Genomic DNA, 20715 nt, shown 5'->3' with positions numbered 1-20715 from the left:
TAACTAATGTAGAGGTTATTTTACAAGCTTTTATTTATTACTTTGTAAAATGATTACTTATACATGCAGGTTGGAGAAGGTGTAAACCTTCAAATTAGACAAATTTGCTTTAATGAAACTATGCATATGTGATATTGAATTATAGCTGTTGGTTGAGTGTTAATTCAAATTTTGTTTTATATACAGGTTAATCTGAGAACAGACACGTCCAGGAGCCTTCATCAATCATATAGTGGACTGTAGGATGATAACACTTAAAACACCCTTTCCACTCAACAGCGTGGAACAATTTTGTAGTAGAAATATAATCTGTCTTAATTGCATATACTTATACTTTAGAATTTAATATGAATTAATATGAAATTGTTTTCTTTGTAAATACTGAATTTTAATATTTACATTGTTTTATGCACAGATGCAGCATTGACCGTAACCATTTTGTGCAAGACCTGTATGTCATTGAGCATTTAGTGGATTTTCTGGGGACAGTAATGGCTAAGAATTTTAAACTTCACATTGTTGTATCTATTTAACATGCTCACTGGAGAAGCATTGCGGCTGGTCAATACCCAATTGAATACCCAATACCCATAATTCTTTGTACTTCAGTCATTTAATTGTGGTGTTTCAAAGCATGGACAATTATAAATATGTGTGCATAAGTGGTATTTAGAATTAACAGCTCTAATTTGAGAATTTGAGCTCTAATTAATATTTTGATTGTTTTATTGTAAAGTTGTGTTTTTTGCATTTACTGTGTTGAAGTTTCTTTTGTGTGTGTGTGTGTGTGTGTGTGTGTGTGTGTGCATGATTTTGTATTTTTATTTTTTTTTTCATATGTATCATTACATTATTCAAGTCGGTTCAAACGCAATTAATCTCCTCCAATAAAACATAAAATATAAAAACAAATATGACCAATGCTGGCTCCATAACTTAAACATCTAAACCTGTCAGGATGGTAGCGCCCCTCTTGCACCATTGCTATGCGTCAGGAGCGGTAATCGGGAACACCTGGTGGCGCAATTAGGAAATCCTGCGAAGGTGGAGCGTCTTATGCACTTCGGTGGGTCCTTCTTGCACTTCGAAGACGTGGCCTTCAAAATTCATGCACTTCGAAGTGCGTGCACTCCACTTTGGGACACAGCTGTTGTTATCCACAACACAACAACATTCTGAACACGTTACAGTATATATAGTGTAATCTACTAAGAGGCTGAACACGAAGCGCCGGATGAAGACAGGTACAGTCAGCAAATTTTCTTTGGCCTGGACCTGGTCCATATCAACAGCTAAAGTGTGGCCCAGATTAGTATGTGTTCCCCGGCCCAAAATTGGTCCACATTTTTTTTTAGCCATAACTGAACCAAAACAGTGCCATAACCTAACCCAATCATGAGCCAAATCATGAAAACAGATGTGGCTGATATATGAACCTCATATGGTATTATTATGTGGCTGAGTTCTGTAAAGGGCTGATGACCCTTACATGACCCAGATGTGGCTGATACATCAAAAGACATTATTTAACCATATTTACACCTCCTATTTTTATTCAAAATACCCATTACACAGTAAATCCTAAACATGTCTTAAACAAAAATTGATTCACATTTGTTTTTTTTAAGTTTATAATAGAATTTTAACAGAAGTACAATACAAGAACAAAACAGAAGTGTGCTATTTTGTAAATAAGTGAATAAATTTACAATAATTGATATTTTCAGTAAGTCTCACCAGCCTCTCACTTACAGCCTGTCAGGAAAAAGGAGAGAAAAAAAGAACATTAGTATATCATAATTAGTATCATACAATAGATTATTTGACAAGCACATATTATTAATGATTGCAATTCAGCACTGGACACATTCTCTTTTTCTGCCACCCAAGACATGTCATAGTAAACTTTAGTTAATCTAATAACAGGCTATTTTTAGACAATACTTAATACACATAATATTATTGAAAACATTTGGGGTGTAATGGTACTCACTCACACACTTTTTGACCATTTTGCTTTTATTATGACAGGACAGGTTAGAAGTGACAGAAAGCAAGGTGGGAGAAAGAGATGGGAGCAGGATCAGGAAAGGTCCTTGATTCAGTATTCGAACACGGGACGCCCGGAGCGCAACAGTGTTGTATGTCACCACGCTGCCCACAAGGCTATCGGCACCAACAGAATTTTTTTGTTTTTTTATTGAACACAAAATTGTTGTTACAAAAAAAGTTGTTTACTGAGCAATTTGTGGTTCTGACTTTAAATGCATTCAATTATAATTAAGGGTAAAAAATCAGTCTCAGCTAATGCTATAATAGGGAGCCCTATTACTGGAATACTGCATTCTTTCTCTACCCGTGCTGCCCTTTGTACCTGCAGCGGTCTGCCACGCCACTATAAGAAAAAGTGATGAGGACGTAGAAGATCTTGATGAAGATAGCAGCATAGCAGTGGCAAAGTACATGTTGCAACGGAGTCAGAATGAACCCAGAACATCCTAATATTAAACCTAATCTTAAACCTTTTACACAGTTACTACCCTTAACATAAATGAAGTTGCTTCTTTCGTAACAGCTGCCATCTGTATGTTAATTAAAGGAGAAGTTCATTTCCAGATCAAAAATTTACTGATAATTTACTTGCCCCTTTGCCATCCAAGATATTAATGTCTTTCTTTTTTCAGTCATAAAGAAATTGTTTTTTGAGGAAAGTGTCTGTGGCTTTCTGTGGCTCTAATAATGTCGGAATGCCATAGAGAGCTTTAATATAGATCACCCTGTTCTTTTTGTTAGCTCTGTTTCAAACACTGAACTTCAAACTCATCAATGCCATTTTGTTCGTTGTAAAAGTTAACGATTGCCTGTTTGGTGATTAGATTAACTGTTTTGGACTGCTGCTTGAATTGAACACGATTGGTTAAAGCTCTTACAAATATTATTGATCATCAGAGAACCATATAGCCAAATTGCTCTAAGCTTCTAATTGTCCACAAACAGCAACAGTGTAACTTCAATATTGAAGTCATGTATTTTTAATGAACAGAAATATATTTACACAAATTATTATAATAAAAAGCTTAATACCGGCAGGGATGGGTGGTAGGTGGGGGGAGTGAATGACGAGTGCTTTCTTCCACTTTTAATACAACAAATGAGGTGAGACCCTTGAGCAAGGCACTGAACACTAATTTGTACTTTTCCTTAAGTACGAAACTGAAGTACTACTGTCCCAATTAAACGCTTCCTGTAATTGTTTCTGTCTTTTATACCACTGCAGAGGAATTGTGTCGCATTTTGTCCCACTTTTCCTTGCAGAACTGCTTCAGTGCAGTGACATGGAGGCCATCCAGAATTAAATGTACATTTTATGTCTTATCAAAGCATTTTATGGGGTTTGGTCTTATGCCATTCCAAAACTTTAGTTTTCTTGTTATCCCACCATTCTGAGGTAAAGTTGCTTGTATGTTGTGGATCATTCAGATAATTGACTTTATAGTTTTAGATAATTAAATCCTTGAAAGTGACTGTAAGCTGTAGAGACTCAGGTCAGTTGATGTCTATCTAACACATAAAAGCTTTTGAGGCCTCCATTTTTTATTTGGCAGTTTTTGCTTTGCAGCTAACTTAATTTGTGCAAGGAATAAAATATAATTCACTTTAGAAATTTAAACTGTTCAGGTAATTTGTAAAATAACTGATTAATCAGTGTAATGTTACATTGTCATTCTGGTTCTAGACTCTCTAACTGCAGTATCACTGAAGAAGGTTATAAAGCTCTGGCTTCAGCTCTGAGATCAAACCCTTCACACCTGATAGAGCTGGATCTCACAGGAAATTATCCTCCCAATATCTGAGCCGCTGAAGATGCAGTAGATTATGTTTGTTTGTGAATGGAATGCACCTCCCGATCTACATATATCCGTCTATGTTCACGTGAATCATTCATGATCCAGCTTCACTTACAGCAGAAGTGAGTATAAGTGTTTTTTTATGAATGTTTGCGATCACCTTTCCTTATAACGTGGTAGTTAGGAAGTTTAGCGGCTAAACGAGGCTAAATGTGGCTAATGTAAACAAGACCGTCTTTCCACAGAGAGAAGAGGGGTGAGCAGAGCTCATTTGCATTTAAAGGAGCAAGATGTATTTTGATAGTCCATTAAAACAAATTAATGTTATTCAGTACAATATGATGAAATACAAATATGAATGTGTAAATAAACACTTAAAAAAATCTGTTCAACTAGCCTATAGCAGTGATGGACCTTCTTTCTTTTGCATGAAATATATGATGGCGCTGGTTGAATTTGTTTGACCTATTATTATTATTATTATTATTTTTTTTTCATTATTTTTATTTTAAAAGTGAGTAAAGGTGCTGTTTTCTCATTTCTACTTTCTACTTTTTTTTTTAAATACAAAATATTATTTCATAAATTCAAACTATCAAAATGTACATGGACCTCTGTAAAAATCTATATCAATACCTTCAGTAACATGTTTGTATTAAGGCTGTCATTGTATATTAAAGAAGGTTTTAAAGTAAACTGAAGAATGTTTCCTGTCTTTTTCTTTCTCTGCAGACTGAATAATAACAGTATTACAGAAGAAGGTTGTGCTGCTCTGACTTCAGCGATTAATTCAAATCCTTTAAACCTGATAGAGTTGGATCTGAGTGGAAATAAACTAGGAAACTCTGGAATTAAGAAGATCTGTCGTTTGTTGAAAAATCGTCAATTCAAATTGGAGAAACTGAGGTATGGTCTGTTTACACTGTCTTAAAATTGATTCTCATTTTCAGAGTTTGTATTTTAATTTTAATATTATATAATACAGGACATGGTCTCCCAGTTCAGAGAAGATATCAAAACCCTAAAAAAATAAAATACAATAAAATGTTCTAATAACTGAATCAAATATATTTATATATTTATAGCCTACTAGCAGTGTTGGATTAACTTTTCAGATAAGAAGCAATATTTTTTTTTTTCCAGGGACATTTTACATTTTGTATAGTGCACTTTACTATAATGTAAATTTACTTCTGCTTCTCACTGAAGTACAGTGCCATGTTGGTATGTGTGCTGTTTTTATCTGATGATATATGCTCATAATTGCTATTCATCTTCATATGATAAACATTTTAAAGTCCTTCTGAACATTCTGATCCAGTTTCTGATTCAGTGCAGTAATGAAATCATTTAAACCACAATGTTAATTTTATTTTTTGTAGACTTTCAGACTGCAGTATCACTGAAGAAGGTTATACAGCTCTGGCTTCAGCTCTAAAATCAAACCTTTCAAACCTGATAGAGCTGGATCTCACAGGAAATGATCCTGGACAATCAGGAATGGAGGAGCTCAATGATTTACTACAGCATAGATGCTGTAAACTGAAGACCATCAGGAAAGGAATCTTTCAGATATTTATTCAAACTGATCTGATTTATTGTTTAGTTAACAGCACGAGTTGTGGGTTTAAACAACAACAAAAATTATAGCAAAGTTATCTAATCTAAATTTGTCTTGATGTGTGTTGAATATGTGCTGAATAATAATTAATGCTGTGTTTGTGTTCAGGCTGAATAATTGTGTGCTGACAGAGAAAAGCTGTTCAGTTCTAGCTACTGTTCTTTCCTCCAAAACCATCCTGAAAGAGATGAACCTGAACAACAGCCGTCTGCTGGATTCAGGAGTCAAAGAGATCTGTAAGGGATTGAAGAATCCTGTGTGTGAGCTGGAGATACTGAAGTTAGTACATATTCACCAACAGACTGTGTTATTTTATTAATTTGTCATAGAATATACGGACATGACCTCCATTATTTTTGCAGAACTCTGTAATACCCATTATGTTTATATGATGATTGTTCATCATATATATTCTTTTGTGTACAAAAGAATATCACCAAAATTTTAACCAGTTGTGCCTCTTCAGTCCTCTTGTCTGCTATCTGTGTCGGAGGTGGTGATCAGACATCTCCTCCACACACACAGAGCAGACAGCAACAGTTGAAGAGAATGTTTCACTCAAGCATAATAGATGTTTTAGTAGGTGTTTTCTTGATGACTACATAATTCCAGCTAGAGATTTTGTAATATTTAATTCAAATGAACATTCAAAACTTACAATACTAATGTTCATTACTGGTCTAATTTATTTGCTTTCAAATGTATAAACTATAAAGCTTATGTTTTGATGTAAAACCACAGAGAGACATTAAAGCATTTGTTGACAACAGATTTGTGAATGACCCGCATCTTATCGTTATATCACAATTATTGCTCAGACAATATAGCATCCAAAAAAAATACTTATTTTGACAGGCCTTATTTTGACAGGCCTAAGTATTAATATTACTTATTACATACATATTAAATATTTTTTACATTTTTTAATCTGCTCACCTCCAGAGTTGAAAACAAAAAATGTAATGACACTACATTTTTAACAACAGTGCTTAACTAAAACTTCCATGAAAACATTTTGTTAACATTAATAAAAATAAAAAATGAACATTGAATTATTTTCTGCAGTATAAGTCCCATGTTACATCATCTGAAATGTGCTGCAACATTTATTCCAAAGCAACTTAATCAAACTAAAATGCAGTCAACTTGACTAGAATGTGATGGTCAGTGTGACCACCGCCAAGGTGTATTTTTGTGCTTTTTCTGGGATGCAAAGACTTGTTAACATAAATAGTTTAGCAATTAAATGTTAAATTGTGAATATGGAAACATTTGAGTTCATCCCAAGCGAGAGATGTACATGAGCTCTCTTGTTCAGAGTTCATGTTACTGTAGACAGGCTTTTGTGAGATGATGGTTTATTTTTGTTCTTTCAGAAGAAGAAAACGGATTTAACTTTTTTTTTTTTTTTTTTTTTTTTAATGTCTTTTCAAACTAGACTTTCAAATTGCAGTATCACTGAAGAAGGTTATAAAGCTCTGGCTTCAGCTCTGAGATCAAACCCCTCACACCTGATAAAGCTGGATCTCACAGGAAATGATCCTGGACAATCAGGAGTTAACCAGCTCAGTGTTTTACTACAGGATCCAAAGTGTCCACTGAAGACACTGAGGTGAGACATTATTAAATAATTAACAAAAATGATATGCAGATAGATTATTTATAGAGACATTCTTTTAGCAATATGGTCTGTTGCATCAAAGTAAATTCAAGATAAACTATTTCACACTCAGAATCAGGGACCGGTTGCACAAGCTAGATGTTTAAAAAAAAATGCCAGGCTTAGCTATGTCCAGCTTAACATCTTAACAAGTCAGTGTTTTTATATCTGAAGCCTCCCTGCACAGTCTTACAATGCAAACATTCTAAGCATGTAAATTACTGATGTACCAAAACATTTTTTTAACTGAAACACCAAACCCAAAATGAAAGTTTTAATTTAGCCTGAAACTGAAAATAAATTCTATGTAATAATAATTTAGTTAATAAAATTGATTTAATAATCAAAAATCCATAAAAAGTTCAAATACAACATTTGAGGTCTGTAATTTACTTTTTTGACAGATGTGTTTATGTCAAATTTATTCAAACACATTTTAAAAAAAATGTAGACAGCGGGTTAAGGGGGAAAAATATATGTAATATAATACACATATCATGTATCATGTATTTATCAATCCTCTATAGAGCCATTGTTTCTAGCAGACCAATAAGTTTATGGACAATTAATGGCTTTTCTGAAGTAAATGTAACATTACATGACATTGTTTGCAGGCTGTTTTATTGACATCTTTTTGCAGTTGAAATACTGATTGAGAGATTACATAAGACATGATAAGTTGTATTGTACCTTTCAACATACCTACTTATTTTTTCATTCATGTTTATTTCACTAAATGATGCAACAGGTGTAAGTTTTGTGCACGATTTTAAAGTGAATTTTATGCCCAGCCTATTCTGACAACAGGGTTGATTGATTACAGTTGATTCCTGCTTCATTTTTTTCTTCTGCAGATTTTTGGGTCCTGCTGCAGATGAAGCCTGTCAGTATGTGACTGGAATTGTGGGTAAAAACCCATTACGCCTGAGAGAACTGAATCTGAGTGGACTTGAACTAGGAGACACACAAGTGAATCAGATCACTGCTCTACTACAGGATAAACACTGTAAACTCAACACACTGATGTGAGTATTGACATTTTAATATTTTACAACATAAGTACTTACATTTAACATATATAACGTTTTCATTTTTAGTATCTATCAGTGTCAAAGTCTTATCAAATAATGTCATTGCTGTTCATTGAAGCTTTTGAAAATTAACATTAGTTAAACCATCATATAGATTTATCCTTCTGTTAATGTAGTTGTAGAAGTGACTGAAATAAACTGAAAGAAAATGTTGCCTGTATTTTTCTTTCTCTGCAGGCTGAATAATAACAGTATTACAGAAGAAGGTTGTGCTGCTCTGTCTTCAGCATTTAATTTAAATCCTTCAAACCTGATAGAGCTGGATCTGAGTGGAAATAAACTACGAAACCCTGGAATAGAGAAGATCTGTCATCTGTTAAAAAATACAAAATGCAGATTGAAGAAACTGAAGTGAGTATTTTTTTCAACGACCATTAGTTTTAAGGCTAATATTCTGAAGAACACAATAGTTTATAGTAGTTTGAAATAATGTGAGGGTGAATAAATTATTAAAAAATTAAAATATTAACTTTATTTAAGAAGATGATATTAGTTTGTAACCAGATATTTATAAAGTTCAGTACTAGTGTGATAATCTGTGTCTCAACAAAGAATACACAACTGTTTTTGTTTATAGATTATCAGACTGTAGTATCACTGAAGAAGGTTATAAAGCTCTGGCTTTAGCTCTGAGATCAAACCCTTCACACCTGATAGAGCTGGATCTCACAGGAAATGATCCTGGACAATCAGGAGTGAAGGAGCTCACTGATTTACTACAGGATAAAAACTGTAAACTAAAACTGAGGTGAGTGTTCTTAAAATAATAATAGTTTTGTATTTAATAAAAGTGCATAAAATAAGTGCATCCCTAAATTGAATTGTATCAAAGTTATCTAATCTGAATTTTGCTTCTACTTCCTGTAGGTTTTTGAAAAGTCCTGCAGCAGAGGAAGCATGTGTGTATCTCACTAAAGTTCTGGGTAAAAGTCCATTATTACTGAAAGATCTGGATCTGAGTAAAGATAAATTAGGAGACTGGGATGGAGAGAAGCTCTCTGCTCTTTTGATGGACTCTCATAGCAACTGGAGAAAATGAAGTGAGTGAACATGATTTTATACATTATGTCTTAGTTACATGTGTGATTAGATAGGAAGAGCTTTTGATCTGATGTGTGTTGAATATGTGTTGAATTATAAATAAATTGTAATTCCATGTTTAGAATGAATAATTGTGAGCTGACAGAGAAAAGCTGTGCAGTTCTAGCTACTGTTCTCTCCTCCAAAACAATCCTGAAAGAGATGAACCTGAACAACAGCCGTCTGCTGGACTCAGGAGTCAAAGAGATCTGTGAGGGACTGAAGAATCCTGTGTGTGAGCTGAAGATACTGAAGTTAGTACATTTCACCATCAGCTACAATCAACACCACAGCAATCACAAGAACATTTCAGTTCCCTTTCAGTCTATTACTTTCAACATCACATCGGGTGCATTGCATACTCAGCTTTTCACTTTAGATTAGAGCCGTTGTTTATCTTTATTCTCCTCCGAGCTGCTTTTTGAAAGAATGAGTTGTTGCAGGAAGCTCCTTGCATGCTGGTGGTATGATGCTTCAGTGGTGGTTGCATTTCCTCGTTAAGTTGTGTTTGGGTGGCAATCTTCCCTGTGCGCTTCAGCACTTCTTAAAAGAGCCACTTCCTAAAAGAGCATTGCACAGGTGTGGCGTTGTGTCATTTTAAAGATGACGTTGCGTCTTTGTGGAGACAACATTGCAACTTTTTAAAGATGTAATTCCACTTGTGCGTTTCTGGATGCAGTTGTTACCTGGCACCGACAGATGGTCACAGTGACTACCTCATGTGTCTGGGCATTAAGCATGCTGAGGTGACATTCATGAATAAGTTGTGTTCCCATAGCTGGAAGATAACCATCTCGGATCTGTGGACCAGCCTCTAATACCTCAAAAAGGGTGGAGTTCCAGAGGGGTCTGACTGTGAAATCTTCCCCTCCAAGGAACCAACCTCCCAGGGACCCTCACTACTCTTGCACTCAGTTCCCACCTGTGGACAAGCCCATAGAACGTGCTGGACCTTCTTGGAGTGTACCAGCCATGTTCTTCAGGGTTCTCCCAATGACCTGATGTCAATCGCTGCATTGGAAGGTGAGCCTTATTTCTCTGCGGATGGATTCAGCTGCACTGCCATCTCCTGGGATGGTGGAAATGTCTGAATCTGACCCAGAGATGACAGCTATGCTTGCCAGGGCTGCCAAGAGGGTTGGGCTCGAGTGGAAACCTCCACCGTGTCCTGAGTCTTTGAGCCTTTAGGTGCCAGTCTTCCCGGAGGTGCGTGACAAGCTTACCAGGTCATGGAAAGGCAGTGAGTTACAGCCAATCTTGGACCTGAAAGTTTTAAACCGAGCCCATTTTCAAATGCATCCATTTGATTCTCCCTCAACACAGTTCATTCCTGCACTTTGCTTTAAGGGTTGAGCATATCAGTAAAATGTCCTGCCCTTCGAACTGTCCATGTCTCCACACATCTTCATAAAAGTCGTGGAGGCAGACCTTGTTCCCATGAGAGAACACGGCATTCACATTCTCAACTATTTGACAGCTGGCTCAGTCATGGGATCAGCTGTGTGAACACAGTGATCTGGTGCTGTCAGCCATTTGGGTCATTGGGTAAACTGGGAAAAGAACAAACTCTCCCTGTTCTCGGGATGGAGCTGGGGATGGAGCACCACACCTCACAGAGGAATGTGCTTAGCTGATGTTAAACTGCTTGAGATGGGTTCCGAGATGGGTATGGCAACGTGGCACTCTCCGGGTACAAATCACACTGATTTGATGCCAAACCCTTAGCTCATGGTCAGACCCTGTAATCCTTCAGGCAGGAGTGCCCCTTAAGCAGGTGTCCAGGCATGCTGTGGTTATTTATTTATCTATTTAAATAAATAAATATATGTTCATTGACAATACTAATGTGCTTAAGACTTTTGCACAGTTGCACAGTACTGTGTGTATCATAAGTTAATGTTAACTACTAATGTAGTTAATGTTAACTAATGAAATCTTATTGTAAAGTGTTAGCAAATCCAGTGTTTCTGAAAACAACTGACATAAACACATTTGCACCAGTGAGCAAAATAGGAGTGACATTGACACAGATGTCACTAGTGTTGTGAAATTAATGTTAATAAACTTAAATAGATCACATTTTAACAGGTAAGTTTGCTAATTTTCAACCTTTATAACCCTTGTTTTGTTGGTAGTATATTTAAATGAACAATGTGTAGTCTTTTTCCATGTTTCCTGCACCCAGATAACCCTGTTTATTTGTCAGCAAAAGTCTGTTGGATGATGCAAAACAGTGTTCATACTCAGTTCCTGAAGGGCCACAGCCCTGCAGCGTTTAGCTTCAACCCTAATTAAACACACCTAATCCAGTTAATCAAGTCCAACCAAGTATTTGAAAACTGCATGGAACTGAGTTTGACACCCCTGCATTATTTGATTTTCATAGATTTGAATCATTGTCTTTCTCTTTATCTTCAGTGTGAAAAAGTGCAGAATTACAGAGAAAGAGTGTCTCATCTTTACTTCAGAATTAAGATTTTTTTTTTTTTTTTCCACTCCAAATTCAGATTAAGATGCTGTGATATGACAGATGAAGGTTGTTCTGCTGTGACTTCAGCTCTGAAATCAAACCCATCACACCTGAGAGTACTGGACCTGAGCATGAATAAACTAGGAAACTCTGGAGTGAAAAACCTCAGTGATCTACTGATGAACCCACAATGCAAGCTGGAGACACTACAGTTAGTATCATATTACTGTACAGCAGTAGTTTATTTTTAGACAATAGGTCTTAAGTTACACTGTTTATGGAAGTGCACTTTCTGTTTTTTCCCTAATCACTAAAATTGCCAACATTTGATAAAAGTGTACTGCTTGTTTACATTCAGAAATCTGCCTTTTCAAAAAAGAATAAAGAATAGAGACATTAAATACTTAAAAAGTAAAAGAAGAAACCGTATCTTCCTGCATACAGAACTAGTGTGACTGTATAAAAGAAGAATATTGGAAACTAAATGTCTGCTGTAGCTCCTCGATAAGGTGATCATTATAGATCTGAATCATTGTTCTTTCTCTTTCTGTCTTCAGTCTGTTTAGATGCAGTATTACAGAGAAACAGTGTCTCATCCTGACTTCAGCTCTGAAATCAAACCCATCACACCTGAGAAAACTAGACCTGAGTGAGAATGAATTAAAAAACACAGGAGTGAATCATTTATGTGATGTACTGAATGATTCACACTTTAAACTGGAGAGATTGAGGTCAGTAACATTTACATACAATAATCAAAATGTTTATAATCACTCCAACAGTTTGAGCCAAAACACTTTATACTCAGGCTGTGTTTACACTAGTGCATTTTAATTTTAAACAGTGTTTTAAAATAAAAATGATCCTCGTCCATACTGGCATTTCCACTACATTTCAAAAAAGATCCCCATCCACATAGTGTTGTTTTTGGCAGCCTGTTTTAATTTTAGTTTTAGTCTAGTCTTTGTGTGAAGCTGTCATTTTAGTTTTTATTAGTTTTAGTCACGTTTTAGTTTCCAACTAAAAGTCTGAGCATTTTAGTCTTATTTTAGTCATAATTATCCATGACTATTTTCGTCTAGTTTTAGTCAACGAAAACTGATGACATTTTAGTGTAGTTTTAGTCAATGAAAATTGTATTTTAGTCTCTTTTTAGTAATGCAATTCTATTTAACCCAGTCAATATAGTACAAGTACCTTGTAGTATAGTCAAGATACAAATATGTGCACGTGATTGGTGCGTGTGAAATGGTGAACACAAAACCTGGAGTCTGCCATTGGACCGGCAAAGCAATTTCCCTGAAGCATTGGCTCTAATTCATATACCCTATTAGGGCTTAAACGGATCGCAGTGTGATACGTACGGACCAGGTCAAAACCCCTCCGTTCGTCATGTGATTTTACAATTTTTAAAAATTTGCCAATTTACACGTTCAAGCTATTTAAAACCACAAGAAGAAGAAATGAAACAGAACTCGATTCGTTACTTGCGCAGTGTTCTCACATACACCCGAAGCGCGCACAAACTTAAAGACGCGTTTCAGACAGCGCGGCAGACTAAGCTGATTCCTCTTACACAAGATGCAAATGCAGGGGGGTTTGCGGTTACGCCGCTATATTCTACGTATTTCTGTTTTAAACCATGAAGGCGACCCAATGGATATCAAACTTTGTGCAATAGTTATGCCGTTAAACGTCTTAACTTCAGTTTTAACTTTACAATTCACTATATAGAAAGTGAAAATAAAAAATAACCAACAGAGTTTTCTAACGCTGCAATATGGCGCATATTCTCTCAGACACGAATCTACTTCAACATGTGCTGATAACGGTATATAACTGTCTAATAGTCTTAATTATTGTAATTTCAGGCCTATAATCCCCCCCGGTCCACGAGTGGGGCTTGAGAAAGTGACATCGCCTGTGTCTGCTCAGTGCCACTTGATGCAGCCCACTTCAGAAATAATAACGCGACTAAACAAAACGAAATAACGTTATAACCTTTCGTTTCGTCTCGTTTTCGTCAACGAAAATGAAGAGACATTTTAGCATAGTTTTTATTTTGTAAACCACATTTAGTCTCGTTTTTATTCGTCAACGATATTGCGTTATACATTTAATTATAGTCATCGTCACACCACCAGCATTTTCGTTGCGTCTCGTCTCGTTTTCATCACGTGATAAAGGTTTGTTGACGACAATATTTAGTCATAATTTTCGTTGACGAAAGCAACACTACGTCCACACTAGATCAAAAATGCTGCTACAAATGAGATATGTTTCCATTGTAAATTAATTTGTAACATCCATTTGAAATACTGAAATTATGAATCAAACATCCTGAATTTTTCTTATTTTCCATCTAATGGTTATATTATACAACACTGATGTCAACAAAAGCAGAAGTGCTGAATGAAAATGGCAAATTACTCTCTGTCAGGAGGTGGTGCTTTTTGACAAGCAGACATACAGTGATTACCTTGATTACCTATATAAGCAGCACTGTACTTATAAATATTACTTTTATTAGGCATCATACAGAAATAACTTGAGAAAAACGTTAACAAAAATTTTCTGAAGTAAATCCCTTTCATTCACAATGATGCCAAGCATCAGAATCAGAATCAAAATGAGAAAGAGCTTCATTGTTTTATTTTATTATTTAAGCATACAGTTCCATGTTCAGTGTTAATGGTAATGCAGCATAATGGTAATATGATAGGGATTTGATGAATCAGGGGAGCATAAGCAATGATACAGAAGACCCAATCAGGAAGCTAATGTGGGCAGCCATGCCTTCAAAAATCTCCGTTTTGGTTCTTCTACACTGAAACATGACCCCAGAGTTTTCAAATTAAAACAGGCTCTGCATTGTTTCCAAAACTCTCCATTTTCGAGGGTAGAAAACTCCAGAGTCATGTGGATGCCAGGTGGAACTGCAGCTAAAGTTATGTGTTTTAAAAACAAAAAAAAACCCACTGGTGTAAATGTAGTCACGAGTTTATGAGTTCACAATATATTTCTGTAAAAATCTTCACCTTACTGTTTTTTTTAAAATGATCTCTCTACATGTATTTGTCTCTTTCTAGTCTAATGTGCTGTAGCATTACAGATGTTTCTTCTTTAAGTCAGTCTTTGACAAACACAAAAGCACTGCAGTTTTTAAAAGAGCTTGATCTGAGTAGCAATATGATTGGAGACTCAAAGCAGCAGCTCTTTGATGTGCTACGAGACTCAAACTGTAACCTCAGGTGAGTAAACATCACTTTGTGATATTAAAGAGATCTTCAATTACCTCTGATATGTGAACAAATATAAAATATTTGTGGAAGGAGTTTATCAAATTCATCAAGCTTTATTGCACCAATGGGTTCATGTCAGAATGAAATGTAAAGCTGAGATTAAAATGTTTAACACTAAGGAGGAAGGAGAACAAAAGCAGACTGTCACAACTTTACATAACAATACCTGCTTTATTAATCATAAGCAGTAGTGAATAATTTCAGTTTGAAAATAATCTTGGTCAGATTGTAGGGAAACACTGGAAAAATCAGTGCAGATTCCAGCTTCCGATCATAGCATCACATTATCAATGTCTCTGTCCCTGTGTGTTTTTACTTTGACAAGCAACACTTCACCCAAAATGTTGGGTGGTTTATTAACCCCTCTCTCTCAGTGCTATTCGCTGTATGTTTTTAGGAACAGTTTCACCAAAAATGACATTTAGCGGACAACAGTTTTCATTAAACAGTAAAAAAAAAATAGTCCTGTAAAAATTATCTTGTATGATCTTCAATAAATGGTAAATGTTCAACCAGAGATCTTTTGTATTTAAAGTGTCATGAAGCCATCCAGAAAAAAAAAAAAAATCACTTTTTGATAACATTTATGAGTGCTATTAGTGTTTTCACTGAAATGCAGTTAACATCTGTTAACATCTCAACAAAAATGTTCTGGGGTTTCATGTCCCTTTAAGCCACATAGCTTAGTGTCTTTTTAAAGGTAGCCTAGATGCTTGGAGAAAAATAACATTATGTTTGCAACTGAGATGTAATGTTTTATCATGTTAGATCTTAATTAGAAATTATCCATTACTCCGGTTTAACAGAATAGTGTTATTGATGAAAGAACATGTTCTCTAGGCAAGTTTATGTGCCGACATGTGAACTGGGATCATGGTGGAATATCCTGCGAAGTCCACGTTGCAGGCCACTTACAGTTGAATGGGACAAACGTCTGAAGTGATAAGAGAAACATACAAAATGTGCAGAGCGGGGGGTCACAAGGACCAGGATTTATTATATATGTCATAAACTCTTTAACATGTCTTTCTCTTTTTTTAGTTACTCAATTGGAAACAAGCAAACAGTTCTAAATGTATTTTATTTGAAATACAAATACTGTTTTATAAATAGATCATGTAAATCAAGCTTTAAAAATTTAATTGAAATTAGTTTTTCCAATTTGTTCCACTCAATTTATTTTTCTCTTCTGTTCCACCTTACAGTTTAGATGAAGATCTATTGTCAACAATCCCTGATAGAGGTCAGTCCCCAACAGATGATGGATGCTGTATATCATAATTTGAAATGATGATGAGAGAAGCAGTAAACAACAGGTGAGGATAAATAAATATGTAATAGATGTGTAAATGTGATCCATACAGGTGAAGAGGCTCAGACTTTACAATGAAATAAGGCAGCATGTCTATTATGTCTATTATGTGGCGAAAGGTAGTGCGTCACCACTAATTAACTTGACATCCAATCATTTTCAGCTGTTTAAAAGAGGGATGAAGAAGTCACCAGTCACCAGTCCTCAGTTGTGGGTCACGAGTCACAAGCTTCACAAACGGAACGATCTGCTGCGAATGACTTTTATGTGTGTTGATTTCAAGAGAGAGAATCACCACTTTTATGGAGAAAAGTTGAGAAGAGTGAAAGAGGGGAGGTAAAAAAGGTTGCCACATTGTGGTGGCAGCAGAAACGGGCTGAGTGCGGTGCAGCGCACCTGATGTGAGTGCGAGGCTCGTTATGAGAAGTGGCGGAATGCTGTGTGCATGGTGGAGTTACTATGCACAAACATGCTCGCTCTGCATCGGAGACTGAAGATGATTAGCAGTGAACGGAATGAGTGGTTTGCTTACTTGGAGCTGACGACGGCGAAGCCAGAGTGTGAGTGGATGTTAACTGCTGTTTCCCGGGTCCAGCTGCCGGCGCGAGTCTATGCTTCCGTGAAGGGGATGCCACTGTGATTGTTTGGGTTCCACTGCGAAAGGTACTCACCTGAAATCCAAGAGATATTGACAAGGTTTAACCTTGTCTGCCGCCCGAACATATAAAAAAAAATGAATAGAGAATTTTTCTGGTAATCCTAGGAAAGCAGGGCCACCACCGTTACAGTTAGAAACATATGAGACTGAATGATTAATGTTGCTGAGAATTGAAATTGTGAAGTACAGCACTCAAATGTATCAAAATATATAAAGCACTTCTGCAGTGTAAAATGTCCATGTTACTTAAAACTGTATATGTTGCTTTTTATGTGGGAGAAACTAGGTTTGAAACTACTTGAGAGTAAATAAATGACATGTTTTATTTATTTATTTATTTGTGTATGTGTGTGAACTGTCCATTTGAGACATTTCACACTTATCTTTGGAACTCTTTAAGTATATATTGTAAAATTGAAGTATAGTATCAAATTAGATCATCAATTTAGTGTAAGCATGGGATTTTTCCTCATTAAGTCACATAAAATCTCTTTAACAAAGTGAGTGTCACTCATGCTTGTATTTATTTATGATATCAACAGTCAATGTGATTTGTGACTTACTGAGGGTTTGAAAAGTCATGTGATGTATAGTATGAGATGGACGCATAAGTGGATGACAAGATACCAAACATATTTTGACCGAAGTAAATCTTTTAAACACTCAACATGAAATGAATTACCTAGAAATTGTAATTAAAATCACAGGAAAAAAGTGTGTGTTTGAACAGGAAGAACAAAGGCAACAAGAATCTCAAACTGATGTCTTCTGGATCAGCAATGATGTTGAAGGTGCAGGTTTCGAGTCTTCAGCCTCTTTTTCTGTGGATTCATCAGTAAGAAAACAAAAACAATCACCAAATGTAGAGCAGAAAGAAACTTTAAGGAAATCATTATGCTGTAAATCAGAAAAACCTGCTCTGGATCTGTCAGTGAATGTACTTCTTGTGGAAATGCTACATTGATTTTAAGTTAGAATAAGATTTACTGCTGTATGATTTGCACTGGTTATACATATTTGTATAATTTTTTTTTTTTTTGTTTTGGTAAAACTTTGAGTTTACAGCTGTAAAACTATAAAGGCAAAGTACTGTGAGCTGCATGATCATGCTCACTGGCATAGCATTGTGGCTGTGGAATACCCATAATCCCTTGGTCTTGAACAATTTTGTTTGGTCAAAGTAAAAAGATATGTTCATAACTTGTTGTAATGTTTTTTTTTTTTTCCTTTTTCTATAAGTGTTTATAGTGCTTATCTATAATCTCAAATTTTGTATTAAATGGGTGATAATGAAGAAGTGTCAATCAAACTGAGCTCAACAGATTAATGATCAAAAGTAACATTGTAAAATCACTTTGTTTGCTGTCATAATTTTAGGTTGATTACAGTAAATGATAATGACTGCAAAATGATGGCATTATACTGCCATCGACTCAAGCAGATGTTGGTTACTTTAAAAAGTCCACAGTCTGATACAGCAGCTGGTTTAAATATGATATTTAAATGCTGTTTTCTTGCTATCCAGCCTACCTGTTTTTTGTTGTTGTTTTAAAGATTTATATTTTGCCTTTTTAAGCCTTTATTTAGATAGGACAGTGTAGCTTTGACAGGAAGAGAAGTGGGAGAGAGAGAAGGGGGTGGGATCAGGAAAGTATGCAATAGGTTAAAGGGGTCATCGGATGCCCATTTTCCACAAGTTGATATGATTTTTTAGTCTTAATGAAAAGGCTATTATATACGTTGGTTAAAAATTCTCAATGGTTTTGTAAAACACCCTTTTTACCTTGTCAAAATGAGCTCTGCAAATATCATCCCATTCTGAGGGATTTTTCCTTTAAATGCAAATTAGCTCTGCTCGCCCCGCCCTCTCTTCTCTCTGTGGAGTGATGAGCCTGTTTACTTTAGCTGCATTTAGCTGTGTTTAGCTGCATTTAGCCACAAAACTTGCTAACTAGCACGTCATTAGGAAAGGCGATTGCAAAGATTCATTAAAAAAAAAAAAAAAACCTTATATTCACTTCTGCTGTAAGTGAAGCTGGATCACAAATGATTTGCATAGATCTATAGGATATATGTAGATCGGGAGGTGCATTCTCTTCACAAACAAATGTAATCCACTGCATCTTCAGTGGCTCAGATGTCAGCAACACAACACCTCAATCGCTCAATTGGAGATATTCTTGTCTAACTTACATCCCTTCTCCAGCATCGAAACAATGGAAGTCGGACTGTGACAGCTGATCTGAGGTAAGACACTGATGTCAACTATCATGGGAGCGGCCTCTGTCAGTGTCTGAGAATGGCTCAATTTGAAAAAGGGGATATTATTTTTACAGATGAATTAAAAACCAATACATGGATTTGTATCATTATAGGGTAGATTTGTGCATACACTGCCAACACACATTAATGTTCAAACAACATGAAAAAGTTAACTTTGCATCCGATGACCCCTTTAAATGTTGCCGAGATGTTGACTCTGTGCTCTGCGCTGGTTTCTTCCAAAGTCTGTGGTTCTGGTGTTTGTGATTGTCAGATATCCAGTTTGATTTACTGACAGTCTGTCTCTCAATTTGTCTTCAAAAAAATGCTCTTTTTGTTCTATCAGTTGATTTGAGCTAACATGGTCATGTTTATATATCCACATGAATTAGCAGAATTCCTGAAGCCAGCTGAAAGTTCATCCAAAGAAGAAACCAAAGGATTTTTTTAAGGCAGCAGTGTCGTTTTCATGTCAGTAGTTCCTGTTTTCACCTACCAGTATCTTTAGATCACCTGTAATTCACCAATAAATCCTAAGAATCCTAAATCCTAAAACTAAGATACTCTATTAACTTGCTTACTTTGTATTTTTAAAGTCTTTCCTCAGCAGGCTCACTTTCTCTAAAATAGTCCTACAACAAGAGAAAATGGGAACACTTACGATATAAAGAAAGGTTTGCAATCTTAACATTAGAAAACATGACACAGCAGGACATGCATACAAAATACTAAAGTGCTACTTACATTTCAATGTGAATTCCCCAACGGAAATTTCACCCTTCGTGTTCTTTGACTATAAATTCCATCTTCATCTGCGCACAAGTGATTCTGGCATATGGTAGGGTGCGAAGTGTCCATCAGATGTACACTTCATTTTCCTGGGAATCAGAGACCGCATTTGAAGTCGCTTTCAAATTACGGCAGCTTTCGTCACGCCACGATGACGCATTTGGCCTTGGAATGTGCACTTCGGAGGGTGCATTCTGAATTGGGACAGCTATACATTGTGACGCTGTGACGCAATTGCCCTTCAAATTCGCACTTCGGAGTCCACGCACTTCAGTTTGGGACAGTCTTTGTCACACCGCTGTGATGCATTCGCACTTAAAATACACACTTGTTTGACTCAAACACGCAGTATGTTGATTTAGGAGCTTCAGTACGCTTTTAACTAAACCAGATCCATTTGTCATGTTGTATTTGTGTGTCTTTGCACAAACAAACAAATGTGCATAGATGAATCTGTATCATATCTATCGTTTTACAAAATTCTAAATTATGACATAGACAGCATAGACAGTGATACTGAATTTGTTAAATGGTGTCTCTGTTCTGTTGCTGTTACTTCAGAAAGTCCAAAGTCTGTAGTTCTGATGTTTTTGATGACGACTTTCTCCCCCATGTTTATTTG

At 35.9% G+C, this 20715-nt stretch overlaps 2 protein-coding genes across 3 annotated transcripts; both read left to right on the top strand.

Annotated features, from left to right (window-relative positions):
- The first annotated feature begins 6973 nt into the window (after positions 1-6973).
- Positions 6974-8972, top strand: LOC127161257 (ribonuclease inhibitor-like). Its single transcript, XM_051103891.1, has 4 exons — positions 6974-7081; positions 7984-8154; positions 8398-8571; positions 8798-8972. Coding segments are annotated over exons 2-4 (351 nt in total). The 5' UTR covers positions 6974-7081; positions 7984-8152.
- Positions 8973-9251: 279 nt separating this feature from the next.
- LOC127161259 (ribonuclease inhibitor-like) lies at positions 9252-18077 on the top strand. 2 transcript variants are annotated; one of them, XM_051103905.1, is made up of 7 exons: positions 9252-9260; positions 9384-9554; positions 11808-11981; positions 12328-12501; positions 14860-15021; positions 16278-16388; positions 16548-18077. In XM_051103905.1, exons 1-6 carry the CDS (start codon positions 9256-9258, stop codon positions 16351-16353), a joined length of 762 nt encoding a protein of 253 aa, XP_050959862.1. In that variant the 5' UTR covers positions 9252-9255; the 3' UTR covers positions 16354-16388; positions 16548-18077. The 2 variants fall into 2 exon arrangements, with proteins under 2 accessions (XP_050959862.1, XP_050959863.1); XM_051103906.1 differs by lacking the exon at positions 14860-15021.
- Positions 18078-20715: the final 2638 nt, after the last annotated feature.

The sequence above is a fragment of the Labeo rohita genome, unplaced genomic scaffold (assembly GCF_022985175.1).
Source record: "Labeo rohita strain BAU-BD-2019 unplaced genomic scaffold, IGBB_LRoh.1.0 scaffold_607, whole genome shotgun sequence".
Taxonomy (NCBI): Eukaryota; Metazoa; Chordata; class Actinopteri; order Cypriniformes; family Cyprinidae; genus Labeo; species Labeo rohita.
This window is presented reverse-complemented; position numbering and strand designations above follow the sequence as displayed.